Source organism: Mobula hypostoma, chromosome 9 (genome assembly GCF_963921235.1).
Source record: "Mobula hypostoma chromosome 9, sMobHyp1.1, whole genome shotgun sequence".
NCBI classification, from domain to species: Eukaryota; Metazoa; Chordata; class Chondrichthyes; order Myliobatiformes; family Myliobatidae; genus Mobula; species Mobula hypostoma.
Window position 1 is genome coordinate 126220864 of NC_086105.1, and position 15550 is coordinate 126236413.

The 15550-nt window shown below is 38.2% G+C and overlaps 1 protein-coding gene across 2 annotated transcripts in view; it reads left to right on the forward strand.

The window, feature by feature from the left end:
* The window catches only part of LOC134352027 (meiosis regulator and mRNA stability factor 1), a 68009-nt gene that overhangs the window by 26448 nt on the left and 26011 nt on the right, over nucleotides 1-15550 (forward strand). For both annotated transcript variants that reach the window (XM_063059084.1, XM_063059085.1), the window contains exons 8-11: nucleotides 1747-2181; nucleotides 8095-8249; nucleotides 12796-12954; nucleotides 13197-13380. In XM_063059084.1, the coding sequence (XP_062915154.1) occupies nucleotides 1747-2181; nucleotides 8095-8249; nucleotides 12796-12954; nucleotides 13197-13380 (933 nt within the window). The remainder of the gene's footprint in view (nucleotides 1-1746; nucleotides 2182-8094; nucleotides 8250-12795; nucleotides 12955-13196; nucleotides 13381-15550) is intronic.

Genomic DNA, 15550 nt, shown 5'->3' on the forward strand with positions numbered 1-15550 from the left:
CATTTGGAGAGGTATAATATGATTAGGAATAGTCAGCATGGCTTTGTCAAAGGCAGGTCGTGGCTTACGAACCTGATTGAATTTTTTGAGGATGTGACTTAACACATTGATGAAGGAAGAGCAGTAGATGTAGTGTATATGGATTTCAGCAAGGCATTTGATAAGGTACCCCATGCGAGGCTTATTGAGAAAGTAAGGAGGTATGGGATCCAAGGGAACATTGCTTTGTGGATCCAGAAATGGCTTGCCCACAGAGGGCAAAGAGTGGTTGGAGACGGGTCATATTCTGCATGGAGGTCAGTGACCAGTGGTATGCCTCAGGGATCTGTTCTGGGACCCTTACTCTTTGTGATTTTTATAAATGACCTGGATGAGGAAGTGGAGGGATGGGTTAGTAAGTTTGCTGATGACACAAAGGTTGAAAGTGCTGTGGATAGTGTGGAGAGCTGTCAGAAATTACAGCGGGACATTGATAGGATACAAAACTGGGCTGAGAAGTGGCAGATGGAGTTCAACCCAGATAAGTGTGAAATGGTTCATTTTTGTAGGCCAAATATGATGGCAGAGTATAATATTAATGGTAAGACTCTTGGCAGTGTGGAGGATCAAAGGGATCTTGGGGTCGGAGTCCATTGGACACTCAAAGTAGCTGCGTAGGGTTGACACTGTGGTTAAGAAGGCATACGGTATATTGGCCTTCATTAATCGTGGAATTGAATTTAGGAACTGAGAAGTAATGTTGCAGCTATATAGGACCTTGGTTAGACCCCACTTGGAGTACTGTGCTCAGTTCTGGTGGCCTCACTACAGGAAGGATGTGGAAGCCATAGAAAGGGTGCAGAGGAGATTTACAAGGATGTTGCCTGGATTGGGGAGCATGCTTTATGAAAACAGGTTGATTGAACTCGGCCTTTTCTCCTTGGAGCGACAGAGGATGAGAGATGACCTGACAGAGGTGTATAAGATGATGAGAGGCATTGATCATGTGGATAGTCAGAGGCTTTTTCCCAGGGCTGAAATGGCTGCCACAAGAGGACACAGCTTTAAGGTGCTAGGGAGTAGGTACAGAGGTGATGTCAGGGGTAAGTTTTTGACTCGGAGAGTGGTGAGTGCGTGGAATGGGCTGTTGGTAACAGTGGTGGAGATGGATATGATAGGGTCTTTTAAGAGACTTTTGGGTAGGTACATGGAGCTTAGAAAAATAGAGGGCTATGGGCAAGTCTAGTAATTTCTAAGGTAGGGACATGTTCGGCACAACTTTGTGAGCCAAAGGGCCTGTATTGTGCTGTAGGTTTTCTATGTTTCTATGTTACTAGCCCAATAAATTAACAACTTTGCCACCAAGGATACCCATATTTGTCTACCTGAACTCAGTTCATTTTAGATACTAGAGTGTAAGGTGTTGCATTTTAGTGCTATAATGCATTTCACCTGCTTTGTGAAAAGTGTGCTCCTGCAAGAAATTGCATTGTTCTATTTTCCACATAAAGCTTATTCCTACATGATTGAACTAACAATAAAATATTTATCTGAAATAAACAGAATACTGGAAACATTCAACAATAGTTAAACAGTGCATGGAAAGTGGGAATAGTTAGAAATTGAGGGGTGTGACAAGGGGATGAAAGTGGGTTAGGAAGGAGAGAAGAAAAGTGGAGATCTATGATAGGGAGGGGGAAAGAAACCATTTAAATGACAGAGGCTAGTTTTTTCTTTCTGCCCATTCATTTTCTTTTTCCATTCTAGCAATGTCATACTCTTCTGTATGTGTACAATTTGCCAATTAATAGAGACAGCAAGCAAGTCAGCAACAGACTGCGCCGTTTGTCTGATAATTGTGGTGGAAAAGTTCTAAGCATTACTGGCAGCAGTGCAATCCTTCGTTTTACCAGCCAGGAAAGTGCTGAGCGTGCACAGAAGCGTATGGAGAATGAAGATGTGTTTGGGAATAAGATTCTTGTATCGTTTACACCAAAAAATAAAGATTTTTGTGAAAGCAAAAATAACTGCATAACAGTTGAAAAGACAAAATCCCCTAAAAAGGCAAGTAAACTTGCAAAACTATCTCAACTGAATAAAGACCTTGATGAACAATCCCACAACGGAAAAAATCCTTCTGTTAAGAACTCACGGACACCACAAGGATCAGCAGTTAAAAATGGAAAAGTCAGAAGTTTGCAGGTAAATAGTTCATTTAATGCACCTCTGAGTATATGTGGCTTCATAGGAAGGTTAGTAAATTGAGTATATTTCATTTTGTACAAATGAGGAAGGTATAAAAATAGCTTGAGTTATGATGGTAGTTAAAAGTGATATCTCCATCCAGCATAACATGAACTGTTATTTTGTTTGGTTCATTTGGGCTGTGGTAGCATTTTATCAGTAAAGTTAAGGAACTGAAATAATATGACTTGAACGTTATCTGGTGAGTAGCTGACACATAAAATATGTCACATATAATTCATACTTCCCACACTTATTGATATGCAATAAATCTGTTAAAAGGCTATGTTCATCAGTCCACAAGTTCATAAAGAAAGTGTTCAGCATACTGTACAATCAAATAGTTTCACTGATCTGACTGATTTTATTCATCGCCACTCAAATGAAATACCAGAGAGCAAACATTATGGGCTAGAACCTCCAACAATCTACACATTCATGTCTTATTTGGTTGTCAGAGCTTCAAGGATTCACTTGCCAAAGCCTCACACACCCAGAAGTTCAACATTCCCTTTTGCAAAACTTGAAGTACTTATTATTACTACTACAACTACATTGATCACATTAGCATGTCCAAGAGATCAATTATCCAGCTGCGGGAAAAAGATTGATATCGGCCTGCTATCACTTAACAAAGTTAACAAATTTCACGTCACATGCCAGTGATAATAAACCTGATTCTGACTCATTCAGTCATCATCACATTGGCTTCACATATTATCAGCCAGAGGTTTCATGATATCCACCATAATTTGATCTACCCATTGCTCCCAATAATCTGTCCACATGCCACATCCCAGCTGAATTTCAGTGGTTCAATTTAATATCAGAGAATGTATATAATGTACAACCTGAAATTCTTACTCTCCTCAGGCATCCACGAAACAGAAGCAGAACCCAAAGAATGAATGACTGAAACATCAGAACCTCAAAGCTCCCTCCCCCAGTCGCTCCAGCTAAAGTACCAACCCCCCTCCCCCCGCCATGCAAACAATAGCAAAAACCTCAGAGATCATAATGTAGAGTCCATCAAAAAGCTACATTCCATTCCAACACTATCTCGTATAGTCTCTCTCTCTAGCAAGGGAGAGAGAGGTTGCTCCTGCAACAAATGAGTGCAGAAGACCACACCTCACTGTTTCAGTGTTACAGTCTTTCAACAGGACCCAAGCCACCTTTAAAAGAGAGACATCAGAAAATAATCTGTTTCGCAGACAAACTGGAAGAAATCACCTTGGTCTGCAGAAACCTCTGGCATCATCAATCTTTGCAGCACTGCTGTCCTGATCCCCCTTTGTGAACTGTGGCTCCTTGCACACCGGGCTGTGACCTCCTTTTTACCCTTTCCTCCCCACAATAAATAATAGGATTCTCCCTTGTTTGGAATGAAAATACTGGGATAATGCTCATGTTATGAGGATGCCAGGTATTAGTTCTGCATTGGTTATGTAGGATCTTTTGTGCAGATACACTTCAAATCGTTACATCCAGTTTCATTCCCATTTTGACTGAAATTTGAATAAACTGACTTGATGGTCCAGGATCCTCCCAGTTTTTTTTCTTATTTAGTCAACCGCTGAGACAGCAAAGCAGTAGCTGAGTAACTGCAAGGTCTTTGCTCATCTATACCCTTGGTTGGTGCTAATTTACATACTGAAGGCCATTGAAGACTAATTGCTTTTGTTGGGGAGATTTAGTCTCCATTAGAGCCCCAGTTAAAGTATCCTCTCTTTGGCCTTGGCAGGTGCTGTGAAAAGATGGGCATTTTCCCAATAGTTACAACACTAACTGGCAGTCAGTGGATTGAAGTTTGGAAGAAAGGAAATGTCAGAAATTACAGCATTTGGCAGGACAGTCAGTCTGGCCCATAGATTGACACCATTTAAAGGTACAGAGAGGCCAAAGAACTTACAAGACAAGGTTTTCACTGTGCCTCAGTACATGAGACAATAATAAACAAATTTATTAAACTGTCAGTTCTTCGTGTTAGTGATATTTTCTGTGAAATACAATTATCTCTGTAAATCACAAAATGAATGTGAAATACATGCGAAACCTCAAATTAAATCATGACTTGGAGAGCTGCCTTAGAGTCATAGAGCCATACAACATAGATACAGGCCCTTGGGCCTGACAAATCCATACCGACCACAGTGCCCATCCAGCTAGTTCCAATTTCTTCTTTCACCCATATCCTTCAAAGCCTCGTCTCTCCATGAACCTATCCATGTGCTTCTAAAATAATACTACCGCATCTGCCTCAACACTTCTTTTGGCAGCTTATTCCATGTCCTCACCACCTTCAACGTGAAAAATTCCCCCTTAGCTTCCTTTTTTCATCCTGTCACCCTAAATCTTTAACACGAGGAATTCTGCAGATGCTGGAAATTCAAGCAACACACAACAAAGCTGGCCTGCTGTGTTCACCAGCAACTTTGTTGTGTGTTACCCTAAATCTTTGTCCCCTTTTTCACCATCTTGTTTACCTGTCATCCTGCTCTCCCATTCAAATATTGTTGCAAATTTATTGCATAATTTCAAATGTATTAACTAATTCAGTTTGTGGGCTATAAACAGAAGTTTATAAGCTGCAAACCTATCTAATTTTACAATTCCTTATTGGAATCTATCACTTTATTTACATTGGTAATGCTTGAATTTGCTTTAGAACATAAAGGTATTGATTTGGAAAGGTCCTTTTGGGAAAATAAACTGATAGATGATAATAAGAATCACATATCACTTGAGCAGTTTACTAAAAACTCAACATGACACCTTTAACTCAGAAATAAGATTAAATTGATTAGGAGGGTTGCTTTTCCTCATTTAAAGTGACTTTTTTCCTTCATTTCCATTTAAACACTTTTCTACATTATCTTAACTACGTATAATCTAATGCATACATTTGCAACATTTTTAATTTATCCTCTGATCTGTTTCTGTTCACCATTTACTAATATACTTAGTTACATGAAGGTGTATTGTGCTAATCAGAGCTGTATTTTTTGTTCCCCAATAAAGCTGAACAATTGAAAAATATGAAACATGAATATTCAAGCCTTTTTCCACTTTACAGTGTTACTAAGACCTACTGGGCTGAATCTTACCAGCTTGAACTTGTCGCCCACTATCTCCCAATGACCAAATTTAGCAGAACAAAATGAATAAGGCCTATCTCCGTACCTAGAAGTTTTCTAACCACATTTCCTGAGCATAGTCAAGTGCCCCATGGAAGTCCCGTGCCAGTGGAACCCTTGTCCCAGCTTTGCTAGTTATAAAAGCTATAAGGGTCACTTAATAGCTTCTCAGTGTGTCTAACATTCACAATATTGAAAGACAAATGATGAGCAGTTTTTTTAAATTAGTGAAAATACATTACTTCATGAAACTGAGGAAGTTAGAAAGAAAGTACCCTGCCCAATACTTAACATCCAAAGCATTACAATCCTTTTGAAATCAGAAGGGTCCTAGGCCACATTTCTGCTGGTGCAGGACCTGGAAGTCAGTTCCCTAACATAAATTAACCACAGGATACCACTGGAATTCAGAAATGGAGGAAACTGAAGCATTTGACATTGTATATCTGTTGGTAAATTTTGGTTTTCACAATAGTTGTATTGCAGCCCATTTTGCTTTAACGTAACCAACAAGGTTAAGTTGTGAACCCATGACTGAATCCTTGAGCTTGTGAGCACAAAAACCTAATTAAAAGTGCAAAAGAAAGGTAGCTGTTGCAGAAAACATCAACTTACCCTTCAACCCTTAATGCTCCTGTGTTAACTTGACATTTTAAAAAATGACTGGACCAATACATGATTAGTTACATGTAACAATATCTTTATGGACTATGCGGCACAATGCTACAGATTATACATTCTTCAGTGTTATTTCTCTTTTATTGTTTGTTAAACCTTGAAATTTTTGCTCATTCAACTATAAAATATTGTGCAAATTAGAAAACTTAATGTTTACTTACCATAAAGATCTTCAGTAATGTTTGGGACAATTCAGGAATACCCATCAGATTTAATAAAACTGTAAGACAGATATCTAACATTATGTTAAAATTCCCTTATCTTTGAAGAGATGCAGATGGGTAATTAGAAATGTGACTAAAAGCTTTTTCGCTCAAAGCGCTGTTTAAATGTGTGATTGGAACTTCCATTTATATTTGTAACTATTTTATTACAGTCTGCCCCACCTCATAATTTGTTGTCTTTTAGGGTAGTAAGTATTGGTTCAGTTTCAAAATGTGCTACAAGAAGAATCATAAGTCGTCAAAACCTGTTGGTATTCTATGCAAGTGTTTCCCTATTGAAATGGAAATTACAATTTATGGAAGACTGGGACTCCCGTTAAAATATTTGTTTTAATTAAATTGTTGAGGTTGAATGAATGGTTGTGTCTTTTTACTTGAAAGTAGAATGCCTTTGTCCATTTTCAAAATAGGAGTTACCAATTGAGAAGAATTTTTTTTCATAATTTTTTCACCAGTTTCTTTCCTAAAACCTGAACTTCAAACTTTGTTTAAATAGTGAAAATGCATTTTTAATTTTTTTTTATTGGAAACATAGCAGCTAGTCAATGTCTTGAAAGAACAGTTTTGCATTTTTAGCAAAATATATATTTAGTAAACAATTTTCTTGATATATGCATGCATTCTTGAACACAATTTGCAACTTAAAACTGAACAGACTTATCCAATTCAAGTAAACTTTAGAGCAGTTATCTACAAGGTAGATAATGATGCAAATACAACTCTGTGACTAATTAGATAATGATTAATTTAAGCGCTTCAGGTGTTTTGCATGAAAATGTAGAAAATTAGTAATTTATTTTCCTCACCTCTCCACCCAAAATTAAAACAATGAGTAAACTTTATTTTACTTTGTCCTTAGAACTAAGTAGCTGATATGGTAGTTGTTTGCCCTATAGTATGGAAGTTTAGAGTCCAGTGTAGTGCTTAGGCTATATGTTTAACACTTGGAATCTTTTAGTCCTCTCTGGTAGGCCTACCATTATCTTATGTGAATGAGGGACTGCAGTTAAACATCCCTGCAAGTGAATATTGAATTTTATTAGTGTTTCTGCTGGTTTACAAAAGCCTCTCAGGTTTCAGTAAAATCAAATGGAATATTTTTTTTAAAAAGTTAAGTTTTAATATCTTGCTATCATAATCTATTTTGAAATAATTGGAACTTGAAACAGTAAGTATATCTTATGCTGCTGAATTGATATAAATAATATGGAGCAATGCAAATTTTGAAGCTAATCCTAAATTGGGTATTCATTGCAGTTACTTTAGAACTAACTGGTTGTACTAAGTGGACTTGTAAATATTCACTTTGTAGATTAATGAGTAATAAGCTAATTAAATTTTAGTGCTTTGAATTTTATGAACGTTTCAAGTACTTTCACAAACTGAATATAAGGTAGTTATTTCTTGAAATTGGTTTATAAAAATGAAAGCAGGTTTTGTCAGAGTACATGCCAAAGGTTTGTTAGGACTTGAGCAAAAGTGAGTTTAGTTATGATTGGATTAAATAAACAGTTTTGTAATACTTGAGGCTCAAGGGAAACACCTTGATGGTATTTACTTCTAATTCTTTTTCACTTAAGGGCTATGCAACTCTAGTTCTACTCCTTTTGTCAAGCTTAGCTTTAACAGAGCATTCTTTCAAATATTTGTATCTCTTGTACCTCCCAGTTATGGCTGGGTGAGCAAGATTCTCATTTAATACTTGTGGATTTTAGTTTATTCAGCACTTAGTAAATCAGGAAAATGGTTTTAAAATTTAAGCTGGTACAACTATTGAAGTGAATTTGTACATTGTTGCACAGTTTTAACTGATTCCTTATTTACTTTATAAGGAACTCTGTGGTATGGAATCCAAAACCAAGCAAAATGTGCGGATGCAACAGATCAAAAAGAAAGGATCTGAATCTCCACCAATAAGTCATTCTGTTCATTCGCCAGCCACTCCTAAAATCACAGGAAATGGAGATTCTATCATCGGAAGTAATAAGTGAGTTTATATTGAATATCTGAGTTAACTGGGGAGTAATTTTTTTTTGTATTTTATTATCATTATATTTCTAGTTTTAATTAGTACATTGAAGTAAGGAGTAAACACAATTTTGATGAGCCATGTCAATTACATGTGTTGATGAGAGTAATTGACTTTTAATTACTGTTAAATTGTCACTGTTAAATAATGCTACATGCTGCCTTTACAGATTCTTGTCTATATAACTTTCTGGTATTAAAGATTGCTGGTAGTTCATAAGTGCTTTGGCATCTTATACAGAAAGCTAATATTTTGAGTAGAATATTTTAATCAAAATGGAATGAATGCTTCGGAGCACTTCATTTAAAGAGAAACTATGATGTCAAAAATGTAGTATTGTATTTGTTTTTAATATAGGAAATGACTGTAATGACTGTTAGAATAATAAATGGATTAATGCAAATCTTCAGAGGAGTTGCCAGTATGTCAATATGGCCATCAGTGACATCACAGAAGTAGGAGGACAAATGATCAGTAGAAAATTATGAAATTGATCCTGATATTGGAAAGGAGGTGATGAGTTTGCTTTAAAATATATGTATTATCAACTCGCCCACAGCCTGTACCTGGTCTATTCATTAAGGTTCATTAGGTTCCTGAACCAGTGTGGATAACTTCAATGGCAGCATCAGGGATAAGGCCTGAGTAGGTATGATCAAGGAAGGTGGAGCAACACTTGCAGGACTGCTTTGAGTTGGTGGACTGGACAATATTCAGGGGTTCATTGTTGATCCTGAATGAATACACCACATGTCACTGACTTCATCAAGACCTGTGTGGATGAATGTGTACTTTCAAGAGTATACAGGACATGCCCAAACCAAAGGTGTGGATGAACCAAGAGATTCACACTTGGCTGAGGGCTAGATCTGTGGCATTCAAGACTGACAATCCAAAACTAAACAAGAAGTCTAGTTATGACCTACAGAAGGCTATTTTAAGGACACACAAACAATTCTGATTGAAGTTAGAAATGGGATACAAGGCAAAACCTAACAACATGAATGGCTGTGATACCTCACTCCTAAATGAGCTAAATGCCTTTTATGCACACTTTGAAAGGGAAATGAAACTAGACTGACGCGAGACCCTGCAGCATCTGATGACTCTGTGATATCTGTCTTGGAGGCCATCGTCAGAACACCTTTCATAAGGGTGAACTCTTGCAAGGTGCCGGGCCCTGATGGGGCATTGAAAACCTGCACCAACCAACTGGCGGGAGTGTCAAGGATATCTTCAATCTCTCACTACTTCTGTTGGAGGTTCTCACCTGCTTCAAAAGGACGACAATTATACCAGTGCCCAAGAAGAGCAAGGTGAGCTTCTCAACAATTTTCATCCAGTTGGACTCGCATCTACTGTGAAGTGCTTTGAGAGGTTGGTTATGGCCAGAATCAACTCCTGCTAAAGCAAGGACCTGGACCACCTGCAAATTGTTTATCACCATCACAGGCCTACAGTGGATGCAGTCTCACAGGCTCTCCGCTCTGCCTTGCATTGCTGGATAATAGCAATACCTACATCAGGCTGCAGTTTATTAATTGCTGCTCAGTGTTCAATGCCACCGTACTCTCAATATTAACCAATGAGCTCTGAAACTTGGGGCTTTGTACCTCCCTCTGTAACTGGATCCTTGACTTCCTCCTGGGAAGAACAGTCTTCCCATGAGGATCAGAAATAACATCTTGTTGACAATCAACACTGGCACACCTCAAAGGATGTGTGCTTAACTCTCTCTAAACACACAAGTGTGGTTAAGCACAACTCAAAAGCTATCTATAGATTTGCTGATGACACAACTTATTGTTGACAGAATTTCAGACAGTGAAGATGAGATGTACAGGAGTGAGAAATCAGCTAGTTAAGTGGTGTCCAACAAGGACCTTTCACTCAACATCAGTAAGACCAAGGAATTGATAATGGACTTCAGGAAGGGGAAATAGAGGGAACACTTCAGTCCTCATGAAGGGATCATCAGTGGAAAGGTAGTTTCAAGTTCCTGGGTGTTAACGTATCTGAAGATCTATCCTGGGTTCAGTGTTTCTTCGATTATGAAAAAAAATACAGTGGCTGTACTTCAGTAGGAGATTGAAAAGACTTGGTATGTCACAAACATATTCGCGAATTTCTACAGATTTGCTGTGGAGAGCATTCTAATTGGGTTTCATTACCATCTGGTACGGAGGGGCCATTTCACAGGATCGGAAATGGCTGCAGAAAGCATCATCATCATCAGCCTCCTGCAACAAGGACATCTTCAAGAGGTGGCATCTGTCATTAAGGGGCCCCCATCACCCAGGACATTCTTCTTCTTAATGACATCGAGGAGGAGGTGCAGAAAAGTGAAGATGCCCCTCTTGCTTTATAAATTTTATTTTTATTTGAATAAGATATTCACAAGTAATACACAAACTTTTTTACTTATAACCTTTTCCATTTTTTGTGAGTAAATCTATATTAATTTGTACATTCACAAGTGCACATTGAGATAATATAGAAAATAATTAGGCACTCAAATAGATGTTTATATGCAATTGTAATTCCACTCTATTAAACTAAATGATAATAGTTGTTATAAATAATATTAATAGTGGAAGATGCCCCTCGTCCATCACATTTCTGAATGAACAATGAATGAGCTCATGTACACTAACTTTGTATTTTTCTTTCTCCCTCTGCACTGTGTGTGTATAAAAAAAAATAATTGTAGTTTGTGGTTTTTATGTATTGCAATGTACCGCTGCTGCAGAACAACAAATTACACGACAGTGATATTAAACCTGATTCTGATCACCACTACTCTGAACTGATTCTATGACCTACAGACTCACTTTCAAGTACTCCTTGTGTTATGGTCTCAGTTTTTGCAGTTTGTCTTTTACATTGGTAGTTGTTGTCTATGTATAATTTTTTGTAAAATTCTATCGTTTTCCTGTGAGTGCCAGCAAGAAAATTGATCTCGATAGCAGATGGTAACATACACTGATGATACTAGAGCTACTTTGGAGAGATCAAAAGTAGGTTTTTTGACCAAATTTTCAATGTTTTCATTCAATCTATAATTATAACATACCCTTTCAAAATTTCTGTGGCTTATCACTTCAGTTATTCAGTTTGCATCTGTTCTGACTCCAGCCCAATCAAACTCAAGGAAGAGTATCTTTTGATGAAACTCATTGCCTTCCGGACTTTGGTACAGGTCGACCTTCACTAATTCGGCACCATTGGGACCTGGGGAGTGCTGTATTAGTGAGTGCTGGATGAATTGACAATAAACCGGACTGGTTAAAGAACACTGAGGCTGTCTACAAGAAGGGTCAGAGCCGTCTCTATTTCCTGAGGAGACTGAGGTCCTTTAACATCTGCTGGACGATGCTGAGGATGTTCTACGAGTCTGTGGTGGCCAGTGCTATCATGTTTGCTGTTGTGTGCTGGGGCAGCAGGCTGAGAGTAGCAGACACCAACAGAATCAACAAACTCATTCGTAAGGCCAGTGATGTTGTGGGGATGGAACTGGACTCTCTGACGGTGGTGTCTGAAAAGAGGATGCTGTCTAAGCTGCATGCCATCTTGGTCAATGTCTCCCATTCACTACATAATGTACTGGGTGGGCACAGGAGTACATTAAGCCAGAGACTCATTCCACGGAGATGCAGCACTGAGTGTCATAGGAAGTCATTCCTGCCTGTGGCCATCAAACTTTACAACTCCTCCCTTGGAGGGTGAGACACCCTGAGCCAATAGGCTGGTCCTGGACTTATTTCCTGGCATAATTTACATATTACTATTTAACTATTTATGGTTTTATTACTATTTAATTACTTGTGGTGCAACTGTAACGAAAACCAATTTCCTCCGGGATCAGTAAAGTATGACTAAAATGCCGAATTACAGGAGGATCACATTAAGTAATAGCTAACCTTCTCTAATCTGGCACCATTGGGACCTGAGGAGTGCCGGATTAGTGAAAATGCCGGATTACAGAAGGATCACTTTAAACATAATCAGTGCCGGATTATTGAAGGAACTGGATTACAGGTAGTGGGATTAGTGAAGGTTGATCGGTATTTGGTTCAACAGGAAATATTCCTATTTCTATCTTACATAAAATCTTGGTCTTGTTGCTATTTTCTATCTTGCATCATGTCTTTTTGTCTTCTGATCTTTTCTGCCTACCACTTTCACAGATATTGGAATTTGCAATCTTTTCACCTCTCCCTCCACTCCCCCATTTTTCCTGTTCATAACCTTTTCCATTTCCAGGCCTGTTTGGGGGTGGGGTGTAATCATTGCCCCCTGAGGGTTTAACTATTGTCTTAGTATTTGAATGTTTTCATTTCGTGTGTTTTCTTAATTTCACTTGCCGTCTTGTGCCATGTGAAAATTAGGTAAAAATAGGCTGTGGATTTTGACATATAAATGTAACAAAAGTTTTAAATAAAAGTGATCCCAGGAAACTGCCAGAGAAGGTGAGCATGTTACTCAAAATGTTGTTTTCTTTTAGGCAAGAAACTCCAATATTTTCAAGTTCATTGGAATCTCCTACAGAGAAAACTGAGAAGAAAGGTGACTTCTGTGTCAGTTCCCCTTCTGCTTTTTCTAAGTTGCCAGTTTCAAGACAAAACACACCACCAATTGCATCCCATGGCTCCTTGTCTGCAAGGTAACTTTCTTTTTAATTTTGTCTGTCTTTTTAAAAAATGAATTTTGAAATTATTTGGGGACAAATATTTGAGTTTAATGACCACTAAATAAATGAAGTCAGACCTAGCTGAATTAATTTTGAACTTGGTAAGTGTCAGTTGAGTGTTGAACTTCTGCATGAAGTGTTTTAATGGTTAATGTTGGTAAATTGTACTGAGACTCTTTAAGAGTATGATGATGTTTGTCTCTTATTTATTTTAGGACCTTATCCCCAAGTCTTTCCAACCGCTCCTCTCCTTTAAGCATAAATCAAACTCATTGTTCTGATGTCCAGATGGACCCATTTGCAAATGGAGCAGATGTACAGGTCAGCAACTTGGATTACAGGATGTCCAGAAAGGAACTTTCTCAAATATTGCATGAGATTTTCTCCAGGCATGGCAAGGTAACTTAGTATTTGGACAGCGGATAATGCTTGACACTGGGTATTGCTTTGTAGCTACTACGGCAGATCTGTAAGAAATGAGGTTAGTGGTAGTTATGAAATTTTTGCCATTATATTTAAAACTAATTTTTAAATTTGTTTTTGTCTCTTTTTTTTTCCTCCCAGGAATTTCTTGAGTTAGAAATCTGGTAGGAATATAAACTTCAGTCTTGACCATTAGCTAAGTCTAGGGATGGGGCGGGGGAGGTCTTCATTCTTCATACCATTTCATATTTAGTATGTTGTTACAATTCAGTTTTCAAGGTTTGCATTCGGTGATTATTTTCACTATTTTAAATCTGATTTTCTAAAAATTTATTTTTATATATATCATTTCTTGAAAATTTTTAAATATTTCCTAGTGTCTCAGTCATAGATAAACACATATTTGTTTTTGAGACTTGATTCACAGATTGTCCTTGTTTTTACTCAAATGCATCTTCCATATTCCCAGAGTAAAACCCTGTTTATTGCTTTTCGATGGATTTGATTCTGAGTAAACTTGTTGGGTGCATGGATGGTTTAGTAAAGTTGGTAACTAATCCTGAGGCCCAACTATGGGGATTTCAATTCAGTAATTGAAACAAAAACAAGTCAGCAATATTGATGATCTAGTTCACATGCATTCTTCAGCAGAGGAAATTCATCATTGTTACCTGGTCCTCTGTCTGTGAGACCAGACCTGCTGATGTATTTGATTCTGAAATGCCTTCTGGGGTGACCCACCAATCTACTCAGTTGTATTATAAACAACAGCATTAAAGAATTAAAGTGCATTTGCAATCAAATCTAGCCAGAAATGCCAGAAAGATGATCTGTTTTAGTGTTCTCCTGAGAGCTTCAACATCAGCCTTCAACCATTTTGATTTACACCATGATTAGAAAAATGAAGACTAAACCAGTCAAGCTGATTACTATCCAGTCAATTTACTTCATTTATCAGCAATGTAATGGAAAGTGTCATCATTTGTGTTGTCCAGTGGCATTTATTCACCTGTAACATGCCAGGGGCCCTTTAGCTCCACTTCTCATTACACCCTTTGTCCAAATAAGGAGCTGAATCCAGAGGAGGGGTGATTTCAAAGCAGCACTTGACCAAAGTGATTTCAGGGATCTCTGGTAAAATTTAGCCTCATATAACTAAAGGGAAAAATCTCCAATGGGTGAAATTGTATGTCACACCCAGGGTGAAGCTTGTCAAAGCTGGAGGTCAATTATCCCAGTTCCAGGATATTACTACAAATGTTCCTCACAGTACTGTCCCAAGCCCCACCATTTTAACTGCTTCATCATTGACTTTCCTACTATCATATGGTCAGGCGTGGAGATGTTAGCTGGCACTTGTGTTCACTTCTGTTCATAATTCTGCAAGTGAATCAATCCATGCCAGCCTACTGCAAAAGGTAGACTACATTTCGAGCACTCAGAGACAGCATCAGTGCTACCAAAGTACCAGCAATGGCCATCACCAGTTAAAGAGCCACCTACCCTTGACATCAAATACATTACCATCACCTCGCGAGCCACCACTGACCAGAAACTCAACTAGACAAGCCAAGTCAAAGCTATAACTATGTGAGCAAGTCAAAATCTGCAAGGCAAGTCACGAGTATGGGTTTTCCCCCTGGTAAGCTAGCCACTAATAGAGGATTTTAAAAGTTTCTTCAGATACATGGTGTAAAAGAGGAGAAAATGGATATTGGACCACTGGAAAACAATGCTGGAGAGGGTAATAAAATAGTGGATGAACTGAATAAGTATTTTTGCATCAGTCTACATTGTGGAAGACTCTAGCAGTATGGTGGAAGTTTCAGGTGTTTACCATTCCTAGGGAGAAGGTTCTTGAAACTGAAAGGTTTAAAGGTGGATGAATCACCTGGATCAAATGATGTACGCCCCAGAGTTCTGAAGGAGGTGGCTGAAAAGATTGTGGAGGTATTAGTAATGATATTTCAAGAATCACTAGATTCTGGAATGGTTCCAAAAGACTGAAAAATGGCAAATGTTACTCTGCTCTTCAAGAAGTGAGAGGGGCAGAAGAAAACTATAGGCCAGTTAGTCTTACCTGGTTGAGAAGTCGTCGGACTCGATCATTAAGGATGAGGTCTCGGAGTACTTAGAGGCACATGAG